This window comes from Podarcis gaigeae (assembly GCF_964106915.1).
Source record: "Podarcis gaigeae genome assembly, chromosome: 1".
NCBI classification, from domain to species: Eukaryota; Metazoa; Chordata; class Lepidosauria; order Squamata; family Lacertidae; genus Podarcis; species Podarcis gaigeae.
In genome coordinates, this window is record NC_139678.1 from 58,473,205 (window position 1) to 58,490,049 (window position 16,845).

Below are 16,845 nucleotides of genomic sequence, written 5' to 3' on the forward strand. Positions count from 1 at the left end.
GTATCCTTCTGTCTCAAGAGACACTGGAGTGTGCCTCCAGGGGGTGAAGTCAAAGGCTGGGTTAGCAGCACCAAAGTGACCTCTGTAGAGTGCAAGCCTAGGCAGTGTGTAGGGAGCTCCTGGGCTGCCCAGACGACAAGACTCCCCTCTCAGCCTCGCTGATGTGGTCCAAAGGAAAGCAGAGCAATACGTTTGGCACCAGCTTGGCTGCAGGAGTTGCCAGAAAAAAATGGTGTACAAGGCACCATCTAACTGTCATAAGATTTTCTTAAAAATAAATAAAAACCAAGTTTACATTTGCCAAGGATGCCAGTAAAATTTCTATTGTGTAGGGCTGGATCACATAAGGCATAGCCTGCTGTTTCAAGGTCAAAGTTAACAGAAATTTGGCTTAGAGAGAGGAGAATTCTGCAGATTGGCTGAATACTAGACCTTTAATAATGACACTGAGAAACAGTTTTGGCATACTGCACATCTATGTTTTTGAGATGCTGCTACCGAAGCTGCAAACAAACTAACAACCAACCAACAGTATTGGAAATAATATTTTAATATTAAGAAAAAATAATAATCTTAAGAGACATATTTGCGGAATGTAGGTAAACCAACAGATGTGCCCCTAGAAATGGGTCATTTCTAAACTCTGTTGCAACAAAACACACAAGGATTCTTGCCTAGATTTCTTTCCGGTGTTCTTCGCTTACAGCAAAATCTCTGCTTTGAGAAAACGCCTTCAGAAAAGGAAGGAGCAGGATGAGTAAAGAGTCAAGGTATGTTAATTGTTTTCAATTATATAAAAGGCTGCTCTAACAGGATGAAAAAAGGGGGAGGGGAAATTCTCCCCAGTGACTTATAGAGAATAAGAGGGAAAGTCAGCAGTTTAAGCGTGTGAGCGACAGAAGTAGCAGTAACTAATAATTAGGAAATATGGTGGCAACCCATTAGAGGGAATTTCTACAGTAGAATCCTATAAGAGAAGCTCCCCCTCAAAGTCCCTTCTATTGAGCTATTAAGATTGCTATATTTTATTTTATTTTTACTATAACTCCTTCTTGAACAGCCACACATCAAGCAGAATTTCAGCAAGTGTTTTCTGGTATGAAGATGAACAAAGATTAGCACTACCCTTGCTGAATTGCCTCGTGTTTTCTTTTAAGTGTCACAGAAGCCCAGCCAGAAGAAAAGAAGCCACCCAGCCTTCTTGCTAGGAATGACACAGGCACATACAGGAATGTGACCTGGGCCATAGCTGTCAACTTATAGATTTGAAAATAAGGGACCAGCAGCCTCGAAAATAAGGGATCAGCAGCCAAAAGAAGGGATCAACAATTACTTTGATACAATACATATTTTGTTGTGTGCAAATGGCTTTGGATACCTATTAGGTCCATAAATTACCATATAGCATATATTCAACACAGAAAACCAGCAACAATTTGTTGTTGACAAAGGACAGCTGGACATAGAAAGGGCCCCATTACCTTCAGTAGCTTATTTAAGGGACATCATCAATAAGGGACAGCAGCGGGACATGGCGCTGGGATAAGGGACTGTCCCGCCAAATAAGGGACGCTTGACAGCTATGACCTGGGCACAGACAACTGGTATGTCAGTTCCAATGGATTCCCCTTTTCCTTGGCTAGTCACAAGATCACAAGAGTCCTGCTGGACCAGGCGAATGGCTCATCTAATCCAGTTTCCTGTTCTCACAATGGCCAAGCAGATGTTCATGGGAAGCTCATAAGCAGGACCTGAGCACTAGGCTACTCTCCCTTCCTGTGGTTTCCAGAAACTGGTATTCAGAAGCACACAGCTTTCACTATAGTTGTAGTGTGGTAGAGGCTGGATGTCCACCTATCAGGGATAGTGTAGTAGTGGACTGCAGGCAATGGCAGGTGACTGTGACCTTTGAGGGCCTTTCTGACTGCATGATGTTGGTGGTTCAGAACAGGGGAGTCAGAGCCTACTTTACATAACAGTCACTATAGTTTTCAGAGTCTTTAAAAAATAAAAATAAGGTGCTTGACTTTTGGAATCCTTCCAGGCATTCAAATTCAGCACCTAAACACCACAAATGACAGATCACAATGCTTGTTCCACTTTCATTCATTTTTCTGTACATTGGGAGTCTTTAATTACACAGATTGCCTCTGTCCAAAAGTTGTTCAGCTACGGTTCAGTTACTGAAAATTGTATGTGCAGAACATCAAAGAAAAAGCCACGGATTGCTTCTTCACTCGTGTACTTGAGAATGTCCGCAGCACTCATGTGAAATTCATGTGAGGTTCGCTTTCCGTAGCTCAGAAATATAGTAATTAAAATTGTGGTAGAGAGTCCCCGACAAAGTTTATTGCAGCTGAAGTCAAGTATTAACTTGCCAATTTTACAAGCAACAAAGCCAGCTGTGTGTGAGATGTTAGCGGGAAGCATGTCAGCTACATGTTGCTGTCTTGTAACGTTATTTTGTAAATTCAGCGCTAGATTCAGGGTCTGCCAATTCCTTCCTAGTGCCAAACACAAAGAATGCGCCAGTTAAGCGGCAATCTTTCAAGCTGCACAAGCGTGAAAAGGAAATGTAGCACCTTGGGGCAAGGGCAGGTCCCCTTTGCAGAAACACCAGGCGCATGGATAAGCAGTGATAGAAACTCAAATATATAAGCTACGGTAGGCGCCAAATGGCTCCTTGAACCGGGGTTACAGTTGCCAAATAGAAATGCCTATTTGCCATTTTTGGGCCAGGGGGCTCCTAAGTTGTACTTTTCAATACTGCTTTTTGTTTCCTGAAACTCATTCTGATTATGCAGATAAAATCCAATGGATAGAATTCTATGGGATGTGCTGCTAGTGTGTGAAAACAGTCCAGGCCCAAGGATCCCCAGGCATGTACCTCCAGGTGCCATCCTGCCACCCGGGCATCTTCACTTGGTCGCAAGTGGCCAATAAGGTAAAGGACCCCTGACCGTTAGGCCCAGTCACGGACAAGGGAGCCGGCGTACAGCTTCCGGGTCATGTGGCCAGCATGACTAAGCCGCTTCTGGTGAACCAGAGCAGTGCCCGGAAACGCCGTTTACCTTCCCACTATTTATCTACCTGCACTTTGTGCTTTCGAACTGCTAGGTTGGCAGGAGCAGGGACCGAGCAACGGGAGCTCACTGTGTCACGGGGATTTGAACCACCGACCTTCTGATCGGCAAGCCCTAGGCTCTGTGGTTTAACCAGGTGCAAAATGTGCCTGGCTGATTTTGAACACTGTGGATATGGCTATATAAACAACGTATCGTACCCTGGTTCTCAAACGCCTTGGTACTCTCACGTTTTGGCTCCCCAACACCGCAAACCCAGAAGTAAGTGTTCCGGTTTGCAAACGTTTTTCAGAAGCTGGATGTCTGGCGCGGCTTCAGCTTGATTGCAGGAAGCTCCTGCAGCCAATTGGAAGCTGCGCCTTGGTTTCTGAACTGTTTTGGGAGTTGAATGGACTCCTGGAACAGATTGAGTTCAACAACCAAGGTACCATTGTATTACTGTTATGTACTTAAGAACAGAACAGTCATTAAAATGATTGGCTACTAAAAAAAAGTTAAACAACTGCATAGGCCTGTCAGAATAGTCTTCAAGGGATGCCTGAAAGTCAAAAGTGTGAAAGCCTGCAGAATCTCCGCTAGGGACGGGCTAACCTTAAATGTCCAAATTCTGGTCAAGGCCAGTGGGGCCTCCGTAACATGGGGGACAACTATCTTCCAGATGATCTCAATGATCAAATGGGGATACATGAGCTCCGGCAGTCCATCTGCCCCATCAGCAGTCTAGCCGCTGCCTTGTGCACCAGCCGAAGCTCCCAGACTAAGGCCCAACACGTACAGACATACCGCCTTCCTTGACAATCAATAACTTTGTGCGTACAACAGTATACATGCTGGATGCTTTCTGACTAACGCTGTATGTGACAGAGGGGCAAGATGGCATTGGGTACAGGGCTAGTATGTACAGTCCTGCCACTCCACTCAAATATTCACTGAATGGCTATGGTCTCACCCCCCCAAAAAAAAGATCTATTCAATAGTTGTTTTTCCATTTAGACAGAAATAACAATATGGTGGACCTCTGCTGGTGGAAGCAACCACAAAGTACTTATAAAGTCACCTGGGTAGCCAATTTGTGACACAGTGCTACAAACAGCACAGGCAATCCGGGTTCATGGTAAGCTTGGACAAGAGCAGGAGCTCCAATGACATGAATGGGGAAGCCCGTGGCTCTCCAGATGCTGCTGGACTACAACTCCCATCATCCTTCACCATTGGCCAGGCTGGCTGTGGCTGATGGGAACTGAAGTCTAACAACCTCAGGCAGGCTCTACATTGGCTACTCCGGTTTAGGGTAAAGGGATGGTGGCACCCTCTTGAGGCGATCATGAGTACTGTGGTGAACGCTATGGCATGGGGAGAGAAGTGCAGGGGCCAGGGAGAGGCAATGGTTGATGGTAAAACCAACCTGGAGGCAGGCTATTCACTAAATGGGATGCTGGCTCATGCAGAACTCGCCCCGATTCTCCCCAGTGTGCCTGTTTGTACTCTTCGCAGCTGCACCCAGTGAGAGTTCACATCCAGGCCTAAACCTGGGACCTCTCACACAAGAGACCCAGGTTGCTCTACAGCAGTGGTTCTTAAAGGGTATGGCAAGAGAGGATGGCAAGTGGGGCGGGGAGATTCAAGAACAACCAGTATCATATTTTGGGAATGATTCATGTTCTTATATAGCTGCATTGTTTTTTACTTTCTGGGTGTCCCATGATCATGTGTTCTATGTTATAAATCAAGGATTGCTAGTTGTTGTTTCTTTTTTGTTTCCCAATGGATTTCTTATAAAAATGTGGTGTGGTGCAAGCAAATTTTTATTCTGAATGTGTGGCCCAGAGAAAAAGGTGTGAGAACCACTGTTCTGCATGAGCTTCATGGTATCCCACACATTGCATGTAGTGGGGAAGAGGGATGCCATGGCGGTATTTTCCTGTTTCTGGAAATGGATTGGCTCCCTGTATGCCTGACCAATGTAGGAGCCTACTTGCTGCTCAGCAATTGGCGAGAACGTGCGATATTCTTCTGGAATTCAGCTGATTGGCTCTGAAAGCCCATCTTTGAAGGCTACTGTAGCTCCTGCTCAGGTGAACTCTGACAGGTGTGGTGCCACTTGCTATCTATGTAATAGCAGCTGACTTGCCTGGTGGATAGTTCCACCTGTCAAAGGGGAGGGGCTGTCTATTTGCTATGGGCTGTGTGTTTTGGAGTGCTTGTGTTTTCTCCTTTTCAGCTTTTGTGCTGGGAATGTATAACATCCTGACTACATGATGCTAGCTAGCATAAGCCAACCTCCCAGCTTGCTGGGTGCAGTGGCGTAGTGTGGGGGGTGCAGGGGGGGCCGGCCGCACCGGGCGCAACATCTGGGGGTTAGGGAAATCCACGGGTTAGGGGGCGCAAATCCACGGGTTAGGGGGCGCAAATTACTTGCCTTGCCCCGGGTGCTGATAACCCACGCTACGCCACTGGCTGGGTGAGACCCTCAGATTGACCCATAAATCAGTCTTGGAGCAAAGCAGAGAGCAAGAAGAGAAAGACCTAAGCAAGTGGTTTGTCTATAGCAGCCACAGGCCCCAACCAATTTGTTTTTTTTTAATGACAGATCAACTGTGTCTTTAATTTTCCATTTCATGTCATCTTTTCCCATTGATTTCATTGTTCAGTTTCCCGTTGCAAAGCTTCTTCAACATAGTCTGCCGCAAGTTTCATATGACAGTTCTTGAGGGCTTTTATTACATCGTCAACCTTTGCTTCCTTCCCCCTTGATTTCTGCCACTCTAGAAGCGATTGCATCATTTGTTCATGCATGTTATATGGATTGGCGGTTACAATTCTATCGATTTTGACTTCTGAGATGCCAAGTTTTCGAATGAGCATTTTCCAGTTTTTCCCAACGTGATCACATATGATCTCAAATGCTTTGTCCAGCTTACCTAAAAACAAAATCATAGTTTGCGTCAACTTGCTAATTCACAATGGACCATTTAACGCTCCTCCTGCCATACTCCAGAGAATATTCTGTCTTGACCCTCCTACTTGTCCTACTGTGAAACACTCGGGGTAATGGCGTAACACTCAAGAGATGGGACAGGACTCCAGTCTGGGTGCTACTTCCCATATTTGCCACCCAGCCAACCCCATTTTTCACCTTGAGGTGTGCAGGGCCTCTGGGTATCTACATACCCAGCGAGAAGTTCACTGGCCAACCTTTGACTGTACTTAAGGAGTAAGGAGCCTCCAGCCTGGGGGCCTAAATAAGCCCATCAGGCCTCCCCATTTGGCCTATGAGGTCTTTTCGGCCAAGCCACACCCACATGCCCTACACCTGACATCATACATGATGCCAGATGTGGAGTGGAACCTGCAGTTACTTAGCTGTGATGAAATGAGGTTTGCAGGCATTGCCAAGCAGTTGATTGGTGCTGCCTGCAAAACCCCATGCAAAGCACTGGGCCCAGGGATTCCCAGTACTTGACAATCAGCTGATACTTTGACAATCAGCTGGTACTTTGTGCACGGTGCATTTGCCCACACACTCTGATTTCGAACCAGGCTTGCATGTGTGTGTATCACCTGCCATTGTGACATCAGGTGATGGACAAGTGAGCAGCCTCACTCATCTGTCAAACTTGGCTAATGGTGAAGAGGTGGGGGAGAGAGAACCATCAGGCCCATTGGTCAGATTTGAGAAGCTCAGAAAAGGCCATAGCTCAGAGGAGTTTCTAACTGCCTTCTGCCAGCAGCGATCAGCTGATTGTCGAATACTGGGAATCCCTGGGCCCAATGCTTTGCAGGCACCACTGATCAGCAGCTTGGCGATGCCTGCAAACATCATTTCCTGCAAGCACACACAAAGTGTCTGTTTATTTCTATATTGGGAAACAGGAAAAGAGTTACCATCTTTTTTCCTTGCAGGATATCTTAAAGCAAAAAAAGTTTAAGAGGAGTTCTGGAATGCAGATGGCATTGGCCCTATTCAGGGGTTCACACAAAGCCTTAAAGCAGGGAGGAGGCAGAGGTGCACATACAAATGCTGTCCCCAATATTTACATAGAGGCTCCTCTTCAGACTTTCAAGTGTTCAGTGTGAAGGGCTGAAGAGGATGTCTGAGCGTGTTGGAAGCATCATGATAATGCCTGCATTATTAGAACTCTCCATCATAGGGAAGCTTCTTTATGCATTCAGTCAAATGTATGCAGAAGCCCCCACAAGTCTTTTATGCTGAACACGTGAGGGCCTAAATATGAGCCCATGCACAAGGGAACGCTGGAGGGTGGGCTTGCCAATGCGCCTCCTCCTCACTCCCTCTGACAGTCTGGAGCCTCCATTTGTTTCCAAGTACAACTCCCATCAGCCCCAGTCAAAATGGCCACACTGGCTGGGGCTGATGGGAGTTGTAGTGGTGAAAGCTGCTCCAAGGCCTCACGTGTACAGGCGTGCAAACACCTAAATAAGGCTAGTGGGCTAAGCAAATTGTTTCAAGTTGTTAAAAGCAAGAACCCTAGACAAGACAACTTGATCAGCTTTAATAGCAGCTTGAACAAGATGAAGCTAAAGTTGAAGGTTAAAAGGTAAAGGTAAAGGGACCCCTGACCATTAGGTCCAGCCGTGGCTGACTCTGGGGTTGCAGCACTCATCTATCTCGCTTTACTGGCCGAGGGAGCTGGCGTACAGCTTTCGGGTCATGTGGCCAGCATGACCAAGCCGCTTCTGGAGAACCAGAGCAGCGCACGGAAATACCGTTTACCTTCCCGCTGGAGCGGTACCTATTTATCTACTTGCACTTTGACATGCTTTCGAACTGCTAGGTAGGCAGGAGCTGGGACCGAGCAACGGGAGCTCACCCAGTCGCGGGGATTTGAACCGCCAACCTTCTTATCGGCAAGTCCTAGGCTCTGTGGTTTAACCCACAGCGCCACCCGTGTCCTTCAAAAAGTTGAAGGTTATGCAATGCAAAAAGGCGAACTGAGCTGCTTCAGGCAGCATTATTATTATTATTAGTAGTAGTAGAATTTACCCTAAGCCCTATGGTCAAGTCACAACAATTAAATGACATAGTCAATATTAAAACACAAATTTAAAAACTGTGCAAAACAACCTAAAATTACAAAACTAAGGTGGGTCCTGAAAATATACACCTCAAGTGTCAAAAGCCAGAGTAAGGGTGTCGAACACCTTTAGCTCCTTACAGGCTACAAACACAATAATAAAGAAACAAATTTTCATATGCCACAGCCCACTTCCTTCGATTAAACAAAAAAGCCATTTCCACCCACGTTTTTCTTGTGCATCCAGCTGATCTTCCGGGTCACCACTTGCGCCTTCTTCAAACTGCCTGAGCAAAGTCAGCAGATCTTCTCTTTGCAGGCTTTTGAAGGCGTGCTCCAAGAACTCCACCTTGGTCCTCGTAACTATTTCCTGTTCCAGGAAAATGTTGAATAGGTCGAGGCCACTTTGCACGGCCTCGAGCTTTTTTTTGCCAATGCGATCCCGGCAAAGGAACTTGAGATCGGCGAGCTCCTTTGGAGAAAGGCTCCTCGAGAATAAATTCAGCAGATCCAAAAACGGATCCATTTCTGGGGAACCTAGGAAGAGCAAAACGGGAGGTTAGGGTGTCCATATTAAAGGCATCAGTATTCAGGAAACCTTTCCCCTTTTTAAATACAATACTGCTTTAATGCAATTTTTTTTAATGGGCAGAGAAACATCTAGCAAAGATGCATTTGAACCCCAGCGCGATCATCGGGCAGAAAACGCAACTTTTTAAACTCTGACTTTCTCTTTGTTTTCTAAACTTTCCCCCCAAAATAAACGCTAGGAAACTTTTGGCGCGGCGCTGAAATCTCGATAGGAGGTTGGAAAGAATGGAAAACTTAAGCTTTCAGAAAGCTTTACATACTTACTTCCTGGTTGGAACTTTGTTGTCGATCCGGAGGCTCCGGCGTCATCCGAAGGGAGGTCGCTTCCCTTTCGGGGCCCTCCGCCCACGCCGAGCAACTGGCCTCTCTCCGGAAATCCGAGGCGAGGGAGAGAATCGCAGGGCGCTCCGCGGACACCAGGGGGCAGCATTGGCATAGCTTTTGCAACTAGCGCCGCTAACACGACCCAAGGCAGCCAGAAGCTCAGAAATAAATGTACGGCTTTTCTACTTAAGCATTTCACTTTAAAATATGGAGGTGGTGTTACACACCGCATTAAAATTCTGGCTGCTCCGTTGCAGAAACATTGTTTATGCATTTCTGCAACCACCAGTTCTCCGCTCTGCATCGTTTTATTTTCTAAGTTGTGGACATTGTATTGTATTTTATAATAATAATAATAATAATAATAATAATAATAATAATAATAATAATAATAATAATAATTTATTTATACCCCGCCCATCTGGCTGAGTTTCCCCAGCCACTCTGGGCAGCTCCCAATCAAATGTTAAAAACAGTACAGCATTAAATATTAAACACTTCCCTAAACAGGGCTGCCTTCAGATGTCTTTTAAAGATAGGATAGCTGCTTTTCTAAGTTGTGGACATTGTATGATGTCAAAAGCGCAAAGTCGTTTTATTTCTGCACTTCTTAAACATTTGTATTGCTATATGTAATAAAAGAAAACAATCATTACCCCCCTCCCAGTACCAATAATAAAAATTCTTTTGAGGGATTTGTATTTTGTGCATATTCTTAATTTTAATTCAGTTGTACAGTCTTCCTTCCTTCTTGTATGTTATTGAAATGTATGTCCTTTATTACATGGTTAATTTTTTTTTTAAAAAATTATTGCACATTCTAATTTATGTAAATAAATACAATGGATAAAAATGCTTTGGGCAGTCAAAGCCAAGCACTTTAAAGTCATATTGCTTTCCAAAGGGAGATATTTAGAGTGCAATGTGTGCAGGTGAGTGCATATTTTTGGGCCAAGGGCCATGGCTCAGTGTTAGGTGCCAGGCTCAATTCCCAGAATACCCAGATAGGGCTGGAAATGGCCCCTGAGTTCCTGGAGAGCTGCTGCCAATCGGTGTAGACAAAAGTGAGCTAGATGGAGCAATGTTCTGACTCCTATGTTTAAAGGTAAAGGTGCCCATGACCATTAGGTCCAGTTGTGACCAATTCTGGGGTTGCGGCGCTCATCTCGCTTTATTGGCCGAGGGAGCCGGCGTACAGCTTCTGGGTCATGTGGCCAGCATGACTAAACCACTTCTGGCGAACCAGAGCAGCGCACGGAAACACCATTTACCTTCGGAGCAGTACCTATTCATCTACTTGCACTTTGAGGTGCTTTCGAACTGCTAGGTTGGCAGAAGCAGGGACCGAGCTCACCCTGTCGCAGGGATTTGAACCGCCGACCTTCTGATCGGCAAGTCCTAGGCTCTGTGGTTTAACCCACAGCACCATATGGAAGCAAATAACACTGTTTTCAATGGGGTTTCAGTAGGTAAAAACACAATCAGAGGTGGATCTTGGGGCCTCAAATTCCAGCAGCAGCACCGTGTGCGATGCCAAAATTCAGGGTCCCCCCAACGCTTCTTGCCTTCCATTCTAAATCATAGTTTAAAAGTCAGTTTTAAGAAAGAAAATGGGTTTGTTGCACTAGGGAGGCGGCACTTTAAATCCACTTGAGTTCTGTGCTTCGTGGTCTAGCATTCAAAAGTCTAGTTTTCTGCTAGCAATATCTGCTCAAGTCCAGCAGAGGGAGTTCAAAGAACTGGAAACCACAGAAAATATATTCCTTTCTTTGGAATAACCATTAAAAAGACCAACAGTTCACACAGTTTCTTCCTTTTGCAGCAATTGTAGTGTGCTGTGTCAGATGCTGTATGATTTTTAATTGCCTTTTCCTTGCTTCTTTTATTTCTAATATTGAATGTTATTGTATTCTATAGAATTCAGATTGTAAGTGGTCTTCACAGGTATGCTGCAGATGACGTTTTGAAACTTGATCTGCTGACTACAACTTGGGAAACTCTGGTACAGGGAAATCCCTTTTGATTCAAAGATTATATAAATTAAGGTTATGATGATTAGGTGGTATATAAATCCTGCCAAATGAAATGAAATATTCAACCGTGTTGAGCCTCCATCTGAAGAGTTACTATCCAGTCACCATTTTGTCATAGGCATTACCTGAATCACAGGAGAAATGATCTCTCCTTAACAAATATTTCATTTGTTAGCTCTTTAAAACCTACATCTAAAGCAGCAGTATGGTGGGACAGAGGAGCAGCCTTCATCTCCCAGCAGCATCATTCCCTCTTACCAGTAGGGGGAGACAGTGGCCACACCAGGCCAGCCAATCCAGTGCTCCTCCTGGTGCACCTGCAGTGCCCCTGCCATGTCTCCCCCTCCTGGTAAGCAGCGGTAAGGCGGTTGCTGTAGCTCCCTCCCACTAGGAGATCTGTTCTTGACCTAAAGCAGGCCTAGCAGAAGCAGGGCCAGTCTTGCCTTGAAAAATCTCAAAGAAAGATTAAATTGGCCCCAATACCTCTTGCAAATTCCAGTCAAGATATAGAAAGGAAGGCAAGCAGGCATGCTAGCTACATTATTTTCGTCACTTGTTTTCAACATATGTGTGTATGAAGAGAAGACTCCCTGGAACAGACCCTGATGTTGGGAAAGATGGAGGGCACAAGGAGAAGGGGTCAACAGAGGACAAGATGGTTGGACAGTGTTCTCGAAGCTACCAGCATGAGTTTGACCAAATTGCGGGAGGCAGTGGAAGACAGGAGTGCCTGGCGTGCTCTGGTCCATGGGGTCACAAAGAGTCGGACACAACTAAACGACTAAACAAGAAAAGGGACTCCTGACCATTAGGTCCAGTCGTGACCGACTCTGGGGTTGCGGCGCTCATCTCGCTTTATTGGCCAAGGGAGCCAGCATACAGCTTCTGGGTCATGTGGCCAGCATGACTAAGCCGCTTCTGGCGAACCAGAGCAGTGCCCGGAAATGCCGTTTACCTTCCCACTGGAGCGGTACCTATTTATCTACTTGCACTTTGACGTGTTTTCGAACTGCTAGGTTGGCAGGAGCAGGGACCAAGCAATGGGAGCTCACCCTGTTGCGGGGATTCGAACCGCCAACCTTCTGATCGGCAAGTCCTAGGCTCTGTGGTTTAACCCACAGCGCCACCAGTGTTAAAGACCCCAAATCTCTCTGGCCACCTCTGCACTACACATTGAAAGCACCGTGATGCTGCTTTAACAGTCATGATTTCCCCCCTAAGGAATCCTGGGACCTGCAGCAAAAGCAGCTGTACCTGTCAGGAGTCAGAGGTATTTGCTGAGTGAGAGTATGGAAAGTCTCTAATTCCGATTTTTTTAAAAATGGTTAGGGTGTACGGTATATTTTACACTGTCTGGATATGAGCTGAATGTAAGCAGATACCCTGATCCTTTCTTTTCCTTTTTCATGAGTCATCACTTCTCCTTCCCAGGAAAAGGAAAGGTTTGTTAATATTCTGTTAGAAAGGGCGTTGTCCTTTCTATTCACAGGGAGCAGATTATCTTCAGTCCTGTCAATAAGCAGTACAGGATATGACTATGGTGGTTACTCATACCAGTTCAGAAAGAATGAATAAGAAAGGAATTCCTTTTTCATTGCAGAGCTTGCATTCATTCCCCCCCCCCTATTTTTCCTATTTTTTCCCTATTTTTTCCCCCTGTTTTTATAATTTATTTTGCCACCAACTTCAAACCGATATTGAAGCCCTGGAAGTAAGAATCCCAGTCTTTCCCACCCAAACTTGTATTCCAAGTTGTGCAAGTAGCCAAACTGGTGTTATGGTCACGCGGACGAAATGACACACTAATCCCCACATCTCTAGCACAACAAATTGTCACAGTAACTTGAATTGCATGCATGCATGGCCCAGGGCAGCTTTCTCCCACCTGGTGCCTTCCAGATGTTTTTTGGACTACAACTCCCATCAGCCTCATCCTGCATGTCTGTAGGAGGTCCAGGGGCCAGATCAGGACCAATCGCCTCCTAAATCCAGCCCACGGACAGTCCAGGAATCAGCATGTTTTTACATGAGTAGAATGTGTGCTTTTATTTAAAATGCATCTCTGGGTTATTTGTGGGGCATAGGAATTCGTTCATTCCCCCCCCCATATAGTCCTGCCCCCCACAAGGTCTGAGGGACAGTGGACCGGCCCCCCCGCTGAAAAAGTTTGCTGACCCCTAGTCTAAAACATCTGAGGACATCAGCTTAGCCCAGGGAATGCATTGATAGAGAAAAACAGCAGCAGTGCCTGAGCCAGAAACATGCCTTACCTATAGGCCCTTTATAACCCACTCTGTATTGAGATTCGTGTATTGCAGGGGATGGACTAGATGACCCCTGGTCATCTAGTCAACACTACAATTCTTTGATTCTTCCTCCAAGAATGCCAGGATAGTGTACATGGCTTCCTACCTCCCACCTTTTATCCTCACAACTCTGTGAGGTGGTTAGGCTGACAGCAGGGATGGAAGAATGCGTCAGTTTCAGTTCTCCCAGTTTTTCTTTTCTTTTCATTTTTCCAATCTGAAACTCAGTTCTACACGTTATACTTTTGTCATACTAGGAAATAATCTGTAATCTCCCATAGACCAGAAAACATGAGGTGGCTACATCCCAGCCCAACACTGACGACACTTGAGAAAATGGTAGGATGTCAGAAGAGGCACCACCCCTTTTCAGCCACCAGGGCATGTTTCTCACCTGCTTCAACCTTACTTTTCAGGGAAATGGACATATCAGGGTCTTAAATCTATCCAAGAATATGTGAGCAGATCTTGAAAGTTGTAATTAATATTCCAAGGATGACCTATAGATACATTTTTAAAGGTCCTTACGACTTTCCCCTCATGGTTGTTTTGCCTAAAAACATATTTATTTATTTACTATAAAGATTACTCTTCCATCAAAACTTTGTTAAAATTGGCAAGCCATCATGAGGAACCCCCCCCCCCCCAATATTGCATACGGGAATAATTGAATAAGAATAACAAGGATACATGTGAATTTGTAAACAGACATGAAGTGATATAAATGGTTTTAAGGGTGAAAGACAAAGGGGAGAGGTTTTCTTTGAAAGCTCCATTGGGAAGATGTGATCTCTGAGGGAAAACATCTAAAAATACTCTAGTGCTCCCACTTCCTCAAACTAGGAGGAATTTAATCATAGTTTGTTTATTCCTGGTTCCTAGAATATGTGGGAGTTTCACCATTCTTTTTTCGCTGGAATTGGGATAAGCATCATGCAACAGTTAACAATCTTGTTGTTTAAAGCTATTTTAGATGGTTTCATGCTGTGAGTTTTCCCTTTCTTTTCTGGACTGTAAGATGGTGAGGAAGCCCATTGAGTTGATCAACTGTGATGGAAGCCCATTGGATTGATCACACACACACACACACACACACACACACACCCCTGTATATTATGCTATGTTGTGCTGCAGATAAGTGTTAAAAACGCTGAGGCGTAGTTGTGTTGACTTGGGATTTATTCACCCTCAAACAAAGTAAGACTGCCAATAATTTGTGTGCTGTATCTTAGAAACACAGTGCTATGGAAATCAAATAGGGCTGCTCAAGCAATGCTAACAGAACAGGGTGTGAGTAATTTCTGGTTCAAACATACAAACAGAAGTCAGCGCCTTTCCCACAATACTGGCTTAGGTTGGCAAACAAGTGTGTGTGTGTGTGTGTGTGTGTGTGTAAGTAATCAAATGTTCCAGCCTAGTATTTTCATCCACTTTCAAGTCCTGCTTGGCACGAGTGACTTACCAAAGAAACCAGCGTAATTCATACCAGCATAGTTCTTAATTTCCACTCAGATTGTGTGGTTTTTGCATTATAGCTGTTGCATGGAATTTGGTATCCTTGCATGCAGACAACACCCTTTCAGTACTGAGCAGAGGGTTCACTGTTCGGGACACTGTCATAAAAGCCTCTTGCCTGCATGCAGGTTAAAGTTGTGCTCCTCCTTTAGCAGTATGCTTCAAAGGCGAATTTATTTCTGTAGATTATGTGGGCTAATCTTTCATAAAACAAATCCTTCTTCAAACTAGCCCTTGGAAGGCACGACGATGAAACTTGCCTCCACTTGCCAAAGGGAATATTAGCTGAAGCCTCATATCTGAAGAACTTGATAGCCACAGTCAACACAGCCACCAACTTATCCGAGCTGTATCTGATGCTTTGAAAAGGTGCCCACAACGAGCTGTTCCTCTTGCTTATAGCTTGAGATTGGAACTAAGGTCAGTTAGCATCTTGATAATGCACGTTTCGCAAACAGAAGCTTTGAATACTTAGCAGCCCACAGCGTTACCAAATTAAATGTAACCATACTGATTCGTGGATGCTTTTCTATAATATTATTATTTCTACCCCAGCCACTTTGGGCAGCTTTCAACAGAACATTAAAAACAGAATAAAACTTCAAACATTAAAAACTTCCCTAAACAGGGCTGCCTTCAGATGTCTTCTAAAAGTCAGATAGGTGTTTATTTCCTTGACATCTGATGGGAGGGCGTTCCACAGATCGGGCACCACCACCGAGAAGGCCCTCTGCCTGGTTCCCTGTAACCTCACTCCTCGCAGTGAGGGAACTGTCAGAAAGCCCTCGGAGCTGGAACACAGTGTCCGGGCTGAACGATGAGGGTGGAGACACTCCTTCAGATATACAGGGCTGAGGCCGTTTAGGGCTTTAAAGGTCAGCACCAACACTTTGAATTCTAACAACATATAGGTTGATTGTTTTAGTTAAGCTGGAGGAAGTGCACTTTTTGTGTACTGTATTTGCTCTCTGTATTTTAACCTGAATGGATCATAATAAAGTATTGACTGACTGAGAACACAGGAAGCTAACCTACACTGAGTTCATTTAGCTTTTAATGTTTATTGTTGTTCCCGTATTTTTTTGGAAGCTGCCCAGTGGCTGGGGCAACATAGGCGGATGGGTTGGGTATAATAATAATAATAATAATAATAATAATAATAATAACTGCTCCCATTTCCAAGGTTCTTACCTGTGCTACCCCTGTGGGTCATAGTGGACAACTTGATGAAGGAGTTTACTCATCTTTTTTCAAAACTAAAAAGTCCAAGTTGATGCAATTTTTCATCACAAGTTACTCCATCCTCTTGATAATTTGGGCTGCCCTTTTCTGAACCTTTTCCAACTCTACAACATTCTTTTTGAGTTGAGGTAACCAAAACTGTATGCACTATTCCAAATCCATAGACTTGTATAACAGCATTATATTAGCAGTTTTATTTTCATTCCTTTCCCTCATTGATCCCTATCATGCAATTTGTATTTTTTTACAGCTGCCGCACACTGGGCTCTGCTTCAGCTGGTTCTTCTAAAAAGCTTGGTTATTTTATCTTTAACAATACTTTCCACCAGTTTTCCCAGGACAGACATTAAGCTAACCAGCCTGTAATTTCCAGGATTCCCCCCTGTTGCAAATTCAGAGTGGTAAAGTCTTTAAGTGCTTATCAGTCCCTTGTTCAGTGACAAGAAATTAGTCTCAGCCTCCGTGGTAAGAGCAGTCTTTACTGGTCTGTACTATTGCCAATGTGGGATCAAGTTGTGCAATGTTTTGGAGGAGAAAAAAAATCCTTTGTATATGATTGTGATGCCCTCATGAGAAGAGCAGCAGCTTTCAAGGAAGGTTGTTTTATAGACGTCAGGATTCATGGGTAAATTTCAGCATTATTAGAGGGGCAGTAAGTCTGTGATTCTGGGAGGAGAAAGCACATGTATTCAAGAAACTTAGCACCACCACAACA

At 44.7% G+C, this 16,845-nt stretch overlaps 1 protein-coding gene and 1 long non-coding RNA gene across 3 annotated transcripts; both read right to left on the bottom strand.

The window, feature by feature from the left end:
- Positions 1-532: 532 nt before the first annotated feature.
- On the bottom strand, positions 533-5,235 carry LOC310851152. Its single transcript, XR_014567595.1, has 2 exons — positions 1,588-5,235; positions 533-1,238 (listed from the first exon to the last, which is right to left on the bottom strand). It is a non-coding gene; the product is annotated as an uncharacterized lncRNA (long non-coding RNA).
- A 417-nt stretch (positions 5,236-5,652) lies between these two features.
- FADD (Fas associated via death domain) lies at positions 5,653-9,103 on the bottom strand. 2 transcript variants are annotated; one of them, XM_083752915.1, is made up of 3 exons: positions 8,975-9,103; positions 8,348-8,656; positions 5,653-6,004 (listed from the first exon to the last, which is right to left on the bottom strand). In XM_083752915.1, the coding sequence occupies exons 2-3, from the start codon at positions 8,643-8,645 to the stop codon at positions 5,724-5,726; spliced, it is 579 nt and encodes a 192-aa protein (XP_083609041.1). In that variant the 5' UTR covers positions 8,646-8,656; positions 8,975-9,103; the 3' UTR covers positions 5,653-5,723. The 2 variants fall into 2 exon arrangements, with proteins under 2 accessions (XP_083609041.1, XP_083609040.1); XM_083752914.1 differs by having other exon boundaries at positions 8,971-9,086.
- Positions 9,104-16,845: the final 7,742 nt, after the last annotated feature.

What these genes read in the sequence shown, in the direction of transcription:
- FADD (XM_083752914.1), bottom strand. Translation starts at nt 9,019, where the DNA reads ATGACGCCGGAGCCTCCGGATCGACAACAAAGTTCCAACCAGGAAGTA. An exon ending in AAGTTCCAACCAGGAAGTAA is followed by an intron (nt 8,657 to 8,970) that starts GTATGTAAAGCT and finishes TGCTCTTCCTAG; the next exon opens with GTTCCCCAGAAATGGATCCG. An exon ending in GCTGGATGCACAAGAAAAAC is followed by an intron (nt 6,005 to 8,347) that starts GTGGGTGGAAAT and finishes TTTTGTTTTTAG; the next exon opens with GTAAGCTGGACAAAGCATTT.